We start from the raw sequence: 18,158 nt of genomic DNA, 5'->3' as shown, positions 1-18,158 counted from the left end.
GCCCTGGTATATCACCAGACTGCATACAAACCTAACTGCATGCATAGTCCCTGGTATATCACCAGACTGCATACAAACCTAGCTGCATCCCCAGTCCCTGGTATATCACCAGACTGTACAAACCTAGCTGCATCCATAGTCCCTGGTATATCACCAGACTGCATACAAACCTAACTGCATCCATAGTCCCTGGTATATCACCAGACTGCATACAAACCTAGCTGCATCCCCAGTCCCTGGTAAATCACCAGACTGCATACAAACCTAACTGCATCCCCAGTCCCTGGTATATCACCAGACTGCATACAAACCTAACTGCATGCATAGTCCCTGGTATATCACCAGACTGCATACAAACCTAACTGCATCCCCAGTCCCTGGTATATCACCAGACTGTACAAACCTAACTGCATGCATAGTCCCTGGTAAATCACCAGACTGCATACAAACCTAACTGCATGCATAGTCCCTGGTATATCATCAGACTGCATACAAACCTAACTGCATCCCCAGTCCCTGGTATATCACCAGACTGCATCCTCAGTCCCTGGTATATCACCAGACTGCATCCTCAGTCCCTGGTATATCACCAGACTGCATACAAACCTAACTGCATGCATAGTCCCTGGTATATCACCAGACTGCTGTGACGACCCTCCCACTCTGTCTGCAGAATTATTTCTCTTTGCTCTTGTTTTCCTTAATAGGATGTCGGTGGGCGGAGCCGGGAGGGTCTTCAGTGAAATGGGACACACCTGGGCTCGGGTGTGTCCCAGGATAAATGCACCTCTTCCCCCGTCATTGAGGAGACTCTCTCCATGCAGACACAGACAGATTTTGGTTGTTTGGGCTCGGGTGTGTCCCATGATAAATGCACCTCTTCCCCAGTCATTGAGGAGACTCTCTCCATGCAGACACAGACAGATTTTGGTTGTTTGGGCTCTGGTATGTCCCAGGATAAATGCACCTCTTCCCCAGTCGTTGAGGAGACTCTCTCCATGCAGACACAGACAGATTTTGGTTGTTTCTGTTGGCACCTTTCAACACCCCTCATTATCACATGAAAAACATGTGACCAATCACTTACACTACTGACTAAACACACAGCAGTGTTAATTGTATTTACTTTACTTCAGTTAATAAATATATTTTGTTATTCTTTATCTCCACGTTGTCTCACTTTTTGTCACGGTCTTCGAGCCGGTTCGTGACACTATGGTCAGCAAGCTGGAGCACAACTAATGGAGACCAGTTAGAACCCAACTAACAAAACCCAACTAAAACATGACTGCAGAACAAAAGAGACATACAGAATGATGGCAGGGAAAATCCCCAACATCCAAAATAGATAGATTCCATGATGGTGAAACAAAGCTTCCTGAAGCATTGACGCTTTCCAGCCAATAGTCTCAAAAATAGGTTCATTACTCAAGGCTTTGAGCAACACAGAATTTATAACAGATAAATTATTATAGATGACATCCCACACCGTAGCAGCATAGCCTTTATGTCATTATTATAGATGACATCCCACACCGTAGCAGCATAGCCTTTATGTCATTATTATAGATGACATCCCACACCGTAGCAGCATAGCCTTTATGTCATTATTATAGATGACATCCCACACCGTAGCAGCATAGCCTTTATGTCATTATTATAGATGACATCCCACACCGTAGCAGCATAGCCTTTATGTCATTATTATAGATGACATCCCACACCGTAGCACGTAGCAGCATAGCCTTTATGTCATTATTATAGATGACGTCCCACACCGTAGCACGTAGCAGCGTAGCCATTATGTCATATATTAAACCACTGGCCGTGTTTGAGAGCATCAAATCCATGCTGCATTGTGGGTAAATGGTGACTGGCTGACTGATTTATAAATAATAATGAGTAGTTATTTATGATGTAAGGTGATTTGTAGATCAGTCAGTCGCCTGCAGTGTCGAACCAGCCCAATACCAAACCAATCAGGTGGTTGTTCGATGAAACGAAGCTTCAGACGTCATTGATCACGTGCTGCTGATAAAGTGATACAGGCATCAACACAAAAAAAGTTTACTGCTTTCAATGCAATGATTCAATTCAATTCAATGATACCTCCGGTATCAAACATAACATCCATATCGAAAAGTTGACAAAACAAAAAGGAGCAAGTAGGTTGATTTCCTCTGTCATTTTGAGCCCACGGCAAGAAGGCACCAGAGCCCACCGTGCTAACAGGTTCCCACTAGATAACACAACCACACAGTTAATGAAAAGCATGAGGTGAAGCTTGAGCTAGATATCAACCTATCGAGCTAGTGTGACCTTCCTGGTCTCTCAAGTCAGTGAGTCAACACAGGAAGGAGCAATAGATGGATAGTTCATTTATTTCCAAAGCTGCAATGATGGGACACACACAGTATGGATGAATGATCAGTAGTGACGGGATATAAATAGCACTCCCACAGCAATTCTCCATTAATCTGCCCTATAATATTCGAACAAAAAAAATATTGAAATGTCTATCAAAGTCATTGTGATCGTATAGTGGATTTAACAATTCCTACTAATTCCTAATTTACTATAATAAAATGAATACATTGTTTCCATGTGTCTCATATTCACTACATCAGAATAAACTGTCATCCATTTTACTATCAAAATATATCAAATTAACCTGAAGATTTACTCAATGTCCCCCTCTGGTGGCGAGGAAGTATAATACATCTAAACTAACAAAACCGGGCTAATAAACTGGCTGGTGTTCATGAGTTTATAAAACATGTACTTTATACATTTGTCATAAATGACCTGCATTGATGAGACACACAGTGTGGATGAATGATCAGTAGTCGACAGGGTAAAAATAGCACTCCTAAAGAAGATGCATTTTCCAGTTAGATACCAACTTGAAAGAGGGAACTTTAGCATAAAACCCACATGGAAAACTGGGATTTGGCAAATAACATATAAAGAGAGGCTTACTTGACACCAAACCAACAACAGTAGTTCCTAAAACATAAATTGCTAATGTATGATTTAAAACGTGGATTTTATGATGTAATGTCAACTTTATACATTTTAACTTGTTGTCTGAAGATAAAATATTAATTTTACTCAACTGCGTTACCCACTCCAGTCAGCAGATGGCGGTCTGCGACTTTAAGGTTATGCTGTTGGTGTGACGTATAATCTAGTGGACCGAACGCGTCTTTCAGCAGCAGCAACAATAGTAAGTCAGCCACCTCGGTAGCTTGCTAGACAAAATAGCCGAACCAATATAGCTCTTTAGACGCTTTAAAGTATATTAGCCACTGTGTTTTAAACCCACTTCTGTCGCCTAGTTAGTAATCCGATTTAATTTCATATTTACGGTGTTGTTATTAGTCAGCTAGCGGGCTGGTTAAGTTAGCATTAGCCTAGCTAGCTAACATCCCCGACCATGCGGTCACTAAGCTACTCTCGTGCTAAAGGAGAGGAGGATATCACAGTAAAGCAAGAAGTAGAGGGTGGGGCTGTTACTGTGAAAGAAGAGGAAGACGCGTTCAGAGTGAAAGAGGAGGAGGATGCAGTTTATGGAGTGAAAGAGGAGGAGGAAGAGATGACTGTTACATCGAAAAAGGAGGAGGAGGAAGAGGAGGGACCTGGATATCTGGGCCTGGTTTCCCAAACGCATCTTAAGGCATCCAATGGTTCTAACGATGAATTTAGCCATAAGATGGTTTTGAGAAACCGTTCCCTGATTAACACTAGTAAGTACTGTCTTAAAAACAGAGGCACAAACTCTGCAGTTGTTGAACTGATGTTTGGTGTTAAAGCGGAAATCTGCAATTGCTACATCCATATTGTGACTTTTAAATTATTTATTTATAGCCATTGATTCTTGGAGAATATAACACATGCCTCATGAGCTTAGTTAAACTGTTTACCCCATCAGAACCCCAAATAAGATGTTTTACTCCAATGTTTAGAAACAATGTAAATCAACACTGTATAGCCTCAACATGGTTAAAACTATAATGTTGATATCATGGATGGTCAGTCCTTGCATCCATAGGTCTGTCTGTCTCTAGTTACATTTCTCCAACCCCATAATCATTTTATTACCAAAACAGTGGTGGAATGACAGATTTGTTATTGTTTGAACTGCAGATTGCTGGGTTGTGTGTTTTTTTTTAAACAGCAACAAAATGGCTGCCCAGAGACTTGGTTTGGTAAACAGCTGAGGGATGGGGGAAGGAGAAGTGTAACCACTCTCAAAATCATAGAGAAAGCTATTGTAGCAACCGTAACCCAACAACTAGCGACCTCGTCAAGAAGTTCAGACATCTTGGCATAACAGTTATAAGGTGTTGGCTTGACAGTCGCTGGACCCAGGTTTGAGTTCAGCTCAGGGCTACCCCCTGAATTCACTACACTATGAATACAAGGACTGGCCATGCATGATGTCATAATGATAGTTTAAACAGGTTTCTAGGCTCTATAGTATATTCTAGAATCCATCCATGATGTCATAATGATAGTTTAACCAGGTTTCTAGGATATATAGTGTATTCTAGAATTCATCCATGATGTCAACATTTTAGTTTAACCAGGTTACTAGGCTATATAGTACATTCTAGAATTGCCACTGCCAATTTACCTGTTGTTGTCTTAGCTGATTAACTGTTGTCTTACCCGTTGTCTTAGCTAGCTCTCCCAATCAACACCTGTGATTATGTCTCTCTAATGTCAATTTCCCTTGTATACTGTTGTTTAGGGTAGTTATCATTGTTTTGTTTTACTGCGTAGCCCCTAGTCCCACTCAACATGCCTCAGAGAACTCTTTTGTCCCACTTCCCACACATGCGGTGACCTCACCTTGCATAACTGGTGCCTCCAGAGATCCAACCTCTCTTATCGTCACTCAATGCCTAGGTTTACCTCCACTGTACCCGCACCCTACCATACCCCTGTCTGTACATTACATTATGCTCCTTTTATTCTCTGTTCACACCACACTAGACGACCAGTTCTGATAGCCTTTAGCCGTACCCTCATCCTACTCCTCTGTTCCTCGGGTGATGTAGAGGTTAACCCAGGCCCTGTGTGTCCCCAGGCACTCTCAATTGTTGACTTCTGTAACCGTAAAAGCCTTGGTTTCATGCATGTTAACATCAGAAGCCTCCTCCCTAAGTTTGTTTTTCTCACTGCTTTAGCACACTCCGCCAACCTTGATGTCCTTGCTGTGTCTGAATCCTGGCTTAGGAAGGCCACCAAAAATGTGGAAATTTCTATCCCCATATACAACATTTTCCGTCAAGATAGAACTGCCAAAGGGGGAGGAGTTGCAATCTACTGCATAGATGGCCTGCAAAGTCCTCGGGGTTTCGCCTGCTAAATAAGTTCTGTTATACACACAGGCATGATTCAAACATTTTTAGAAACTTCAGAGTGTTTTCTATCCAAATCTACTAATAATATGCATATCTTATCTTCTGGGGATGAGTAACTGGCAGTTGAATTTGGGTATGCTTTTTATCCAAACGTGAAATTGCTGGCCCCTATCCTAGAGAAGTTAGATAACGATCAAACGATCACCCCTCATCACTGTCAAACGCTCCCTAAAACACTTCTGCAAGCAGGCCTTTCTAATCGACCTGGCCCAGGTATCCTGGTATCCTCCCGTCGGTAGAGGATGCCTGGTTGTTCTTTAAAAGTAAATTCCTCACCATCTTAAATAAGCAAGAAATGTAGAACTAAGAACAGATATAGCCCTTGGTTCACTCCAGACCTTACTTCCCTCGACCAGCACAGAAACATCCTGTGGCGTACTGCACGAGCATCGAATAGTCCCCGCGATATGCAACTTTTCAGAGAAGTCAGGAACCAATACACACAGTCAGTTAGGAAAGCAAATGCAAGCTTTTTCGAACAGAAATTTGCATCTTGTAGCTCTAACTCCAAAAAGTTGTGGGACACTGTAAAGTCCATGGAGAATAAGAGCACCTAATCTCAGCTGCCCACTGCACTGAGGCTAGGAAACACTGTCACCACTGATAAATCCACGATAATCGAGAGTTTCAATAAGCATTTCTCTATGGCTGGCCATGCTTTCCTCCTGGCTACCCCAACCCCAGCCAACAGCTCCGCACCTCCCTCAGCTACTTCCCCAAGCCTCCCCAGCTTCTCCTTCACCCAAATCCAGATAGCTGATGTTCTGAAAGAGTTGCAAAACCTGGACCCGTACAAATCAGCTGGGCTAGACAAGCTGGACCCTCTCTTTCTAAAATTATCCGCCGCCATTGTGGCAACCCCTATTACTAGTCTGTTCAACCTCTCTTTAGTATCGTCTAAGATTCCTAAAGATTGGAACGCTTCCGCGGTCATCCCCCTCTTCAAAGGGTGTGACAATCTAGACCCAAACTGTTACAGACCTATATCCATCCTGCACTGCCTTTTCAAAGTCTTCGACAGCCAAGTTGACAAACAGATCACTGACCATTTCGAATCCCACCGTACCTTCTCCGCTGTGTAATCCCGTTTCCGAGCTGGTCACGGGTGCACCTCAGCCTCGCTCAAGGTACAAAACGATATCATAACCACCATCGATAAAATACAGTACTGTGCAGCCGTCTTCATCAACCTGACCAAGGCTTTTCGACTCTGTCAATCACCATATTCTTATCGGCAGACTCAATAGCCTTGGTTTCTCAAATGACTGACTCGCTTGGTTCACCCACTTCTCAGACAGAGTTCAGTATGTCAAATCGGAGGGCCTGTTGTCTGGAGCTCTGGCAGTCTCTATGGGGGAACCACAGGGTTCCATTCTCGGACCGACTCTTTTCTCTCTATATACCAATGATGTTGCTCTTGCTGCGGGTGATTCCTTGATCCACCTCTACGCAGACCACACCATTCTGTATACATCTGGCCCTTCTTTGGACACTGTGTTAACAAACCTCCAAACGAGCTTCAATGCCATACAACACTCCTTCCATGGCCTACAACTGCTCTTAAACGCTAGTAAAACTAATTGTATGCTCTTCAACCTATCGCTGCCCGCACCCGCCCGTCCAGCATCACTACTCTGGACGGTTCTGACTTAGAATATGTGGACAACTATAAATACCTAGGTGTCTGGCTAGACTGTAAACTCTCCTTCCAGACTAATATTAAGCATTTCCAATCCCAAATTAAATCTAGAATCGGCTTCCTATTTTGCAACAAAGCGTCCTTCACTCACGCTGCCAAACATACCCTCGTAAAACTATCCTACCGATCCTTGACTTCGGCGATGTAATTTACAAAATAGCCTCCAATACTCTACACTGCATCCAGTTTGCTGAGTATCACAGTGCCATCCGTTTTGTCACCAAAGCCCCATATACCACCCACCACTGCGACTTGTATGCTCTCGTTGGCTTGTCCTCGCTACATATTCGTCGCCAAACCCACTGGCTCCAGGTCATCTATAAGTCTTTGCAAGGCCGCCTTAACTCAGCTCACTGGTCACCATAGCAACACCCACCCATAGCACGCGCTCCAGGAGGTATATCTCACTGGTCATCACCAAAGCCAACACCTCTTTTGGCCGCCTTTCCTTCCAGCTCTCTGCTGCCAATGACTGGAACGAATTGCAAAAATGGCTGAAGTTGGAGACTTATATCTCCCTCACTAACTTTAAGCATCAGCTATCTGAGCAGCGTACCGCTCGCTGCAGCTGTACACAGCCCATCTGTAAATAGCCCATCCAATTGCCTACTGTAACCTACTGGCATGACCTAGAGAGTTACAACCTACTGTAACTAGACTCTGTACACAGCCCATCTGTAAATAGCCCATCCAACTGCCTACCTCATCCCCATGTTTTTAAATGTACTTTTTTTGCTCTTTTGCACATCATCATCTGCACATCTGTCACTCCAGTGTTAATTTGTAAAATGTAATGTAAAAAATGTAATTACTTCGTTACTATGGCCTATTTATTACCGTGCCTCCTTACTCCATTTGCACACACTGTATATAGATTTTTCTATTGTGTTATTGACTGTACGTTTGTTTATCCCACGTGTAACTCTGTTGTTTTTTTGTCGCACTGCTTTGCTTTATCTTGGCCAGGTCGCAGTTGTAAATGAGAACTTGTTCTCAACTGGCCTACCTGGTTAAATAAAGGTGAAAAACGAAATTTTATTAAAAATACTTTAAAAGAGGGAGCACGTGATGCCGCGGAGCTGAGCAGACGTTGACAAACCGAGCTCTTCAAAGTTATTCTATTATTACCTAAATAACAGCGTTGAAACAATATCCTAACATCGGCTGATAAATTTTCAAGTACTTACCTTCCCAAAGAGCCATGGACCTCCGACCGAGAGGCAAGAAGGACGACCAAAACGTTGTTGATTCCCAAGATAACGATAACGCTACAGCTAGCAAGATTAGCATTAGCCCTCATAACTCAAACGACAGTTCCAGACTGTTGCTCTCGGCCTCTTGCGAGCCTGCCGACATGCTGGCTACTCTCCTCCGGGAAATTCAGGATGGTAACAAAGGTCTTTCTATGAAAATCGATAAGAAAACGGCTGAACTCCATTCTTCCATTGACGACCTGAAATCCTCCATGAATGATCTCCTTTTGAGAACGACTGAGGCAGAGTTGCGCATTAGCACAGTTGAAGACACCATCGCTCGACATGACCAGGTCTTGATACAACTGCAAAAGGACAATGCCTACCTAAAAAACAAGGTAGATCAGATGGAGAACCAGAGCAGACGTAGTAATATCCGTGTGGTGGGATTGAAAGAGGACAGCGAGGGCCGTGACCCGGTCCGTTTCTTCACTCAATGGATCCCGGATGTCCTAGGCACAATCAACTTCACCAAGCCACTGGAAATCGAACGCGCCCACAGAACATCAGCGCCGAAACCCCGGCCAGATGAGCCCCCACGGGCCGTCCTGATCAGGTTCCTCCGTTTCCAAGACAGAGAGAAGGTACTGCAACTCGCAAGAGCCAAAGGGGACATAACCATTGATGGCAAGAGGGTCAGCCTTTTCCCGGATATGAGCGCGGATCTCGCAAGACGTCGCAAGCAGTTCAGACCTGCCGCCAAAGCACTGAAGGAGAAGAACATCATCGGCTACCTCATCCACCCTGCGCGGATGAAAGTTCAGTACAAAGGCCGAAGCCATCTCTTCAACACACCGGGAGAAGTGTACACTTTTCTCAAAGAACTGAGCAACGTCTGAGCCAGGACGGTCTCTTTGGGGGATAAGATGCAGTTTGTTTGTTTTCTCTTATCCGGACTGAACCGCTGATATCCTCCGGTCGCTATAATTGATTTGTACATTTTCAACTAACCGTACCTTTCCGGGGTGAGTTCTATTACATTTACAGGAGAGTATATTTTGGTTTAGTCCATATCGCTGGGCGAAGCAAATAAGTGGGTTTAGGCCCACTGCTTTCCCCCTCATTTATGTTAATCTTTCGAAAAGAGACTCAAGCAGCCCTTACCGTGGGCAGTAAATATTCAGCCATAAATGTCTATTCACAACGTTTGTTTTCAACTTAGAGAGCTCGCAGGTTTTAGTTTACGCCAAGGTTTAGCTAGTAAGAGCAAGATGGAAAGCGAGCAGCAACGTATCTCTACAAGTGTATTCATGTTTGATTGTTGGGATTGTGGTTTTAGTCTAACAATCGGGGTGGGTGGGATTCTTTATTTTTTTCCCCTTTTTTCTATGTTTATTGTTTCCTTCCTAAAGAGACACATAGGTCACTTCTGTGTTAAAACCAAAGTTGAAACATTTCCTTACTATCTACATATGATAGATTTCCATTCAGTTACATATTTGTAACCCAACTATGCTTAATCCACTAAAATATGTCACATTCAACGTAAAAGGCCTTAACAACCCGATTTAAAAGGAAGAGAGTCTATACATACCTTAAGAAATTAAAGGCTGACATTGTGTTTTTACAAGAAACACATCTCACAGCCAGTGAACACAAGAAATTGAAGAGGGAATGGGTAGGACAAGTTGTTGCGTCCTCTTTTAACTCCAAAGCAAGAGGAACTGCAATTTTGATAAGTAGACACATCCCCTTCTGCGTCAACAACACCATCTCTGATCCCTCTGGCAGGTTTGTTTTGGTGCAGGGGCATATGTTTTCAGAGTCTTGGACCCTATTGAATATCTATGCTCCTAACTTCGATGACCATATGTTTATTCAGAATGTCTTCCTTCAGGTTGCTCAAGCACCACCAGGATGGTTACTGGTTGGAGGAGATTTTAATTTTTGTCTAGATACAGTTCTTGATAGGTCCTCTGATAAACCCTCACTTCTTACCAAAGCCAGCAAGCTCACCATGTCATTCATGAAAGATCTCAATTTACTAGACATCTGGAGACAGTTGCACCCACAGGATAGGGACTACTCTTTTTATTCACACCCACACAAGACACACACACGCATAGATAACTTTTTAATATCGACACAACTGTTTCATAGAGTGTTAGATGTCGAGTATCTCCCCAGATTGCTTAGTGACCATTCTCCCCTGGTATTATCAATCTCCATTCCTACCAAGGTAAATGGAGCGTATAGATGGAGACTAAATTCTACACTCCTAAAGCAACCTGAATTTTGTGCATTCATCAAAGAGCAGATCAATATTTTCACTTTGACAAACAAACCCTCCGCTCCTGACAGTTTCATTCTTTGGGACACATTGAAGGCCTATCTGAGGGGACAGCTCATTTCCTATACTAAAGGGCTGAAGAGAAAACACGGTGCGGAACTGAGTGCCCTTGAATCTGAAATCTCAGAGCTAGAGAAAACCTACCAAAGAGGCCCGACTAAAGATCTATACAGGCTTTTGGTAAATAAAAAACTGAAATATAATATTCTGTACACATATCAAGCTGAGAGGGCCATCACTAAATCAAAACAGCGTTATTACGAGCTTGGAGAGAAAGCTCACAAAGTATTAGCATGGCAACTGAAAGCAGAGGAAAGTAAGAGGACAATTAATGCTATAGAAACTCTTACTAATGAGATATCTTTCGACCCTACTGAAATTAATAATACTTTTAAGAAATACTATGAAGACCTCTACACTTCCCAATCAAGCGATGATCTATCAGAGATCGACTCCTTTCTCGCCTCTCTCAACCTCCCATGCCTGTCAGGGGAAGACAGCGAGCGCCTGAGTGAACACTTCTCAGTTCCTGAATTGTTGGAGGCCATTAAATCCTTACCTTCTAATAAATCTCCTGGGGAGGATGGCTTCCCTCCAGAGTTCTATAAAGAATTTAGGGAGCTGTTGGTCCCCTACCTTATGGAGGTACTTAAAAAAGCCAGGGAAGACAACTACTTTCCAGAGTCTTTCTCTCAAGCAGTAATTACTGTAATCCACAAGAAAGGGAAAAATCCACTAAAGTGCGCCTCATATAGACCAATCTCTCTCCTTAACACAGATTGTAAACTGGTCACCAAGATGCTATCTAAGAGACTGGAGTCATGTCTTCCCCTGTTGGTCAACCCAGATCAGACTGGCTTCATAATTAATAGATTGTCCTCCAATAATCTCAGAAGGTTCTTTGATATAATTCACCTTGCTAACAAAAACAAAATACCTAGTGTCGCAGTCTCCCTCGATGCTGAAAAGGCCTTTGATAGGGTTGAATGGCCATACCTCTTCCGCGTCTTGGAAAAGTTTGGTTTAGTCACCGTGTTTGTAAATTTGATAAAATCACTCTACAAATCTCCTAAAGCTAGGATTGCTACCAACGGGATTACTTCCTCCTCTTTCCCTCTCTATAGGGGGAACAGACAAGGTTGCCCAATTAGCCCCCACCTCTTTGCCCTCGCCATCGAACCGTTGGCTGAGGCTATTAGAACGTGCCCTGACATACATGGCTTTGAGGTGGGCCCCCATACCCATAAATTATCACTCTTTGCGGACGACCTTATCTTATTTCTAACAAACCCAGAACACTCCCTCTCTCACTTGCAGATCCTACTACAGTGTTATAGTTCTTTCTCTGGATATAAGGTCAATTTAGATAAAAGCGAAATCTTACCGTTGTCTGTCTTTGACCATCATACCATCAAGCACAAGTTTCCTTTTAGATGGTCGCCTATGGGCTTCACATATTTGGGCATAATGGTGGATGGTAACCTGAACAACCTCTATCAACTCAATCTGGCCAGTTTGTTACAAAAGGTGGAGGGTGACCTTTGTAAATGGATGGACTTACCTCTCACTCTACTGGGTAGAGTCAATGTAATTAAAATGAATGTCCTGCCCAGATGTCTATATCTGTTTCAATCTCTCCCTATCCCTGTCCCCGCAGCATTCTTTTCCTCTCTCGACAAGATGACCAGACGGTTTATCTGGCACGGCAAAACCCCTAGGGTTGGCCTGGATAAACTGACCCTGGATTACAGTCAAGGAGGCTTAAACCTCCCCAATTTTAGAATGTACTACTGGGCAGCACAGTCTAGGTTTCTGGCTCAGAGGTTTGATAAGGGTCCCTCTCCCTCATGGTTGAACATTGAAAAGCTTGAGGTAAACGATGACACTGGGGCAGAATTGTTTTACAAATGGGACAGAAAATCTATAAAAACCATCACAGACAACCCTTTAATCATACATTCTGTCCTGGCATGGTGCAAACTGCAAGAGCTGTTCGGACGAGGGGGATTCCTTTCCCCTAAAACCCCTTTATGGAACAATAGATTGATTCCTATGTTTTTCCAGAATAGTAACTTTAGACCATGGTCCGATAAGGGGATCACTCTTCTGGAACATTGTTACGAGGAGGGAGTTCTTATGTCTTTTGATCAGCTGAAACAGAAATACCACTTGCCTAACAGGGACTTCTTTAGCTACCTACAACTACGAAACTTTATTAGGGTGTCTCTCAAGGGACAATGGAACCTACCTAAGATGTCACCTATTGAACAACTCTGCCACGCAGACCAACCACTGTTCAAGACCATTTCCCGTGTTTACGATGCTCTTATGTCAGGACTAACACTGCCTGGGCTAGATAAACCCCGACTTAGATGGGAAAAAGATCTGGGTATTGATCTTGATGAGGGTCTATGGAGTGACCTATGCAGGAATGGTGTTACATCCACACTGAACTCCAGATACAGACTGATCCAGTTTAATTTCCTCCATCAGCTCTATATCACGCCATCTAGACTGCACAAGTTCAACCCTGATATCTCCTCCCTATGTTTTAGATGTGGCTCAGATGAAGGAACATTCCTCCATTCCACTTGGCAGTGTTCAAAACTACACGATTTCTGGCAGGGGGTATGCGATATCATATCCTCAATTCATGGGGTTGCATTCCCTTTAGACCCGGAGGTCTGTCTACTGGGCAACTTTACTAACACCAATCTTAGGCAAAGCCATACTATAAAGCTAACAGAAATATTGCTAGCGATTGCCAAGAAATGTATTGCCTTGAAATGGAAATTGGATTCCCCCCTGCCAGTTGCAATGTGGCTATCAGAAGTTAATGGTTGTATCCCACTGGAGAAAATCACTTACCGCTTGAGGAATAAGTTAAACACATTCTACAGAATTTGGCAACCTTTTATTGACTATATGGAGAATCTCGCCCCACATCACATTGAATTAATCTATATATTATCCTTATATAATGTTTCACACGTAATGTATAATATGTAGCCTACAGCAGGTGACCATATGATCCAATGTCTCATTATAATCTTTTTTTATTGTATGTTTGTTTGTATATATAATTATAATTTGTTTGATTTTTACTTTCTTTGTTACGCTCATCTGTTACTGTCACTTTGTCCTATTGTTGTCTAATATCTTTTCACGTTTGTCTTGAATGTTGTTAATTGGAAAATGCAAAAATAAAATATTAAAAAATAATAAAAAATACTTTTAAAAAATCATAACTTTATTGAAACCACCCAAATGGATACTGTCATTAACGCAGTTCTTAATACTGTAGCAAACATTAAATTAAGCAGGACATTCAAGCGAGCCTTACAATTATAATCCAAAGTAGTGTGAAATGCACTCATAAGCAACCTGGAAATGGAGGTTACTCCCCTGAGTTTTCCCCCATTCCCATTCAGAATACATTGTGAAAAACTAAAATCTTTGCTCAGCATTTTTGCTCCAGGCAGATATACTACATCCATAACTATCGGTTTCCTCATACAATTTTAGGAAACACAGAAAGGGGCCTATATTGGAGACCAAAAGTCGTCTGGCACACTGCTTAGAGTTTCAACAACATGAATAACTTATTTCTAGTCTACAATCTTAGATGTTACTACTAATGTGAAAACAAGACAATATATGACTATTCTTGCTCATTTTAAGACAAATGTCAAATCATTACATTCATTACAGACGTCAATTGTTGTACAACATCATGGCTACGCTGTTGGCATCACCTTTTACAGTGGATTTCTGCTGTTGTGGGCCTTTAACCATCTGTATGACTTTGTCATTCACACAGGAAAGAGACGTGACTGTCCTGGATCCTCTGGGGAGCCTCAACAACCTCATGATGCTAAAAAGGCAGAGAAGAGTCTCTCCAGATCAGAACACCTCAATAAACACCTGCAGAGATCCACAGGGAAGAGAACTCACTGCTGCTCTGATTGTGGGAAGAGATTCACCTCATCAGGCATTAAAAATCATCAGAGAACACACACAAGAGAGAAACCTTATAGCTGTGTTCAATGTGGGAAGAGTTTTGGTAGATCTTGCTCTCTGACTGTACACCAGAGAATACACACAGGAGAGAAACCTTATAGCTGTGATCAATGTGGGAAGAGATACTCTGATAAAAGATATCTGATCAAACATCAGAAAATACATACATGAAGGAGTTGTTTCATGATATCAATGAATTAATGTCACAATGTAGAATGTTTTAACATTGTAGTAGGAGTATTTTAATGATGTCACAATGTAGAATGTTTTAACATTGTAGTAGGAGTATTTTAATGATGTCACAATGTAGAATGTTTTAACATTGTAGTAGGAGTATTTTAATGATGTCACAATGTAGAATGTTTTAACATTGTAGTAGGAGTATTTTAATGATGTCACAATGTAGAACCCTAAACGTTTGTCCCCTGTTCTATTGATTTCAACATGATATGGATATTAGCCTCAGGGGGAAAATCCAGGCTCTGAATTGGAAGAGTACTATTTATGTGATTTAACAAAAAGTGACTAACACAAAAAGAGCTGTGTTACACTTACCATGTTGGTGACCCACTTGCATCAAAATGCAACACTTCAAAATGTAGCGATCTATTTTCTACAAATTGTCCTCTAATCAGGGATGTACACATTATTCCCAGATGTGGTTTTTGAGCTGTTAGTTTTAACAGGACGTGCAACCTCCTGTCGCACAAATGATTTCAACATGATATTTATGAGTTATGACATGTGTTGCGTTCCTTTGTTTAGCGACCCCTAAATTTAAATGCATCACCACAAATGTAGCTGACTGTCTTCTGCAGGTTGTCCTCTAACCAGTGAGGTAAAATATATCTCCCATTTCCATGTGTTTTGTTTAGTTGTGTTAGTTTCAACAGCACCTACAACCTGATGTCCCCCCTAATCGATATCAGTGATTTATTTCTACTTGTCAAAACAACATCGTTTCTGGTGCTTGTGCAGTTTATAAGGAGCTTGTTTTAAAAAAGTATTATTATTGTGGCAGATGTTTGTGTATATACCACATGTTAGGTTTTCAATTGATCCCAAACTGTTTCTGCATATTGGTTATTGATTTGAACATGTTAAACTGTGTTTTGACATTGGGCTATCCCACCTAGCAACTATGCAACCAAATATTTCATATTTACATTTCGTGTAACATTTGGTAATGATAATTATTTATGCAACCAACTGACAATTATATTGACATTGTGTTTTTAGAATATCAAGGTTAACTCTCACATGTGCCAAATCAAATGTACTAGAGCATGACATTGGGGACTGGGCCCAGATCCAACAACATGCCTATCTAGTGAACCCTGAAAAAAGAGAGAAGCTCTGCAGTGAGGTGGAAAGTTACTACGGATATTGCAGGAGTTTCCTCTTGAAATCAGACATGTCTGTGGTGAGAACAACCTGGTTGCTGATTGTCTCAAGGGGTGCAGTCAAAATGTTTCGTGTTTTGCGTTTAGCCAGTGCATTGCCATGGATCACAGTTTATTTTGACTGTTTTTCCGTATTGGAGATGAGTTTTGTTTGTGCTCGTTTCAAGGGGACGAGAGTTCTAGAAGCTAGTGAGTTTTAGGAAGACGAGAGTTCTAGAAGCTGGTGAGTTTTAGGAAGACGAGAGTTCTAGAAGCTAGTTTTAGGTTTCTTTGTGGAGAAAATAAATCTTGTTTTTAATTGTTGTTAGACAGACACCATGTTTATATTGGTGATGGTGAAGCATTGTTGTTGATTATAATGTGACATGGAAGTTGTTTTCTGTTGGTGGCAAACTCTTAAGGTGTTAGTTAGTCTTTGGTTTTTCCATTTATGTTTTGAGGTTGGACTTTAGCTCGTTAGCACGTAGGACGCACTGGTTGGTGTTACCTCGTTAGTCAGTATGTGTTACACCTGTGCTGGCTTGTCTTCTCGTTAGTGGGAAGGTGTTTCACCTGAGCTGGTCCAGGTTCTATTTAAGAGTGTCTGGCCCAGTGCTCCAGTTGTCTTGATAGATGTGGAGAGTCAACACCTTTAGTTGCTCCACCTTTTTGGTTTGCTTCCTGTCTTTAAGTTTATTGTGGGTTTTTCTCTTGTTTGCCTCTTCTTGGACAGATTTAGTGGGTCTCATGGTTGGGTGTCTGTTAGGTCCCAGTTGTTGTTACTAGTCAACTTTCATTGGACACCCCCATAGTGTCTAGTGACTTTCAGAGCCCATCCTAAAAAACAAGCTTATATTTTTGGATTGGATATTTTAATCAATGGCATTTCCTTAGGATGCTCATTAGTCTTTAAGTTGGTATTATTGTTTTTTTATCCTCATGTTTGTGTACTAAATATTCCTGTTTATTTTCATTGTTTTTTCCTGAGAAGCCATTGTGTTCTACTGAGGATGGGCCTCTGGGAGATAACACTGACAGGACCTTTACAGTGTCTTTAGGGTGATAAAACCTAAAGAGACTGCATTCCAGATCATGAGTTAATGTTTCTGTTCTATATGGTACCAGGGAGAGATGACCCCAGGGCCAGACCCTGGTCTCTACACAGAGTACTGTTTTTACATCAGATACTTCTAACTCTCAGCAGACAGTATCTTTCATACAAATCTTGACCTTGTGACCCGTTCTATACATCTATTGTTCGTCATGTAGGTTGAAAGGGGTGTATCTTGGCTGTAAAATATCTTTGTACTTTTGTCTCGTGTCTCAAAGAATCATCTGGGGGTCATTTGTCAACCAGCCATCATTATCGTAGAGCACTCAATTGATTCACTTTATATGTGTGCATTGTATTGACCCGCTCCCTTATTAATAAGTGAATAAAGATTTAGTTTCAGAATATCTCTGACTTGTGTGATACGTTTGTCTCATTTGATATAAAGAAATGAACCACATTTGGCGATGGGGATGTTAGTCTTCACTTGGTGACGCTCCTGACAACCTGGGTAAATGGTGCACCATATATACGAGAGATCATCTCAAACCTAGTTTTAAAAAAAGAGGTGAGCGAACCACACACTTTTTAGAAAAGCCTTGTAGGCTCTGAGTGTGTATTCCTGTGTGAGGGGGGCACCTTGGAGGTGTAAACAGGGCCCAGTCAGGAGGCTCTGAGTGTGTATTCCTGTGTGGAGGTGTAAACAGGGCCCAGTCAGGAGGCTCTGAGTGTGTATTCCTGTGTGGAGGTGTAAACAGGGCCCAGTCAGGAGGCTCTGAGTGTGTATTCCTGTGCGGAGGTGTAAACAGGGCCCAGTCAGGAGGCTCTGAGTGTGTATTCCTGTGTGGACACATTTGCACACATTTGTGAGCTAATAGATGTCAGTTTGTATTGACTGCTGTGTAGGTTAAATGTACACTTCAAATGCAGCTGTCCTACAACATATCTGTACCTTCTTCTTGATCCCAATTGCATTGTGTCCATATTCTGTCCTATAAGAATTTCAAAGGAAGAGAAAATGTGTCAAAGAATAG

General features: G+C 42.0%; 1 protein-coding gene and 1 long non-coding RNA gene across 4 annotated transcripts in view; one reads left to right on the top strand and one right to left on the bottom strand.

The window, feature by feature from the left end:
- LOC139549547 (zinc finger protein 664-like) overlaps positions 1-17,533 on the top strand; it is a 238,764-nt gene extending 221,231 nt beyond the window's left edge. For 2 of the 3 annotated variants that reach the window (XM_071360167.1, XM_071360176.1), the window contains exon 2: positions 14,492-17,533. In XM_071360167.1, the coding sequence (XP_071216268.1) occupies positions 14,492-14,862 (371 nt within the window). In that variant the 3' untranslated portion in view covers positions 14,863-17,533. Of the gene's footprint in view, positions 1-707; positions 1,170-14,491 lie in introns of those variants that run through there. The other variant, XM_071360184.1, reaches the window with a different exon arrangement.
- Positions 1-18,158, bottom strand: part of LOC139550433 (uncharacterized) — a 401,870-nt gene that overhangs the window by 304,533 nt on the left and 79,179 nt on the right. The window lies entirely within an intron of this gene.

Source organism: Salvelinus alpinus, chromosome 2, assembly GCF_045679555.1.
Source record: "Salvelinus alpinus chromosome 2, SLU_Salpinus.1, whole genome shotgun sequence".
NCBI lineage: Eukaryota > Metazoa > Chordata > Actinopteri > Salmoniformes > Salmonidae > Salvelinus > Salvelinus alpinus.
Note: the sequence above shows the minus strand (reverse complement) of the source record. Positions and strands in the feature narration are given on the sequence as shown.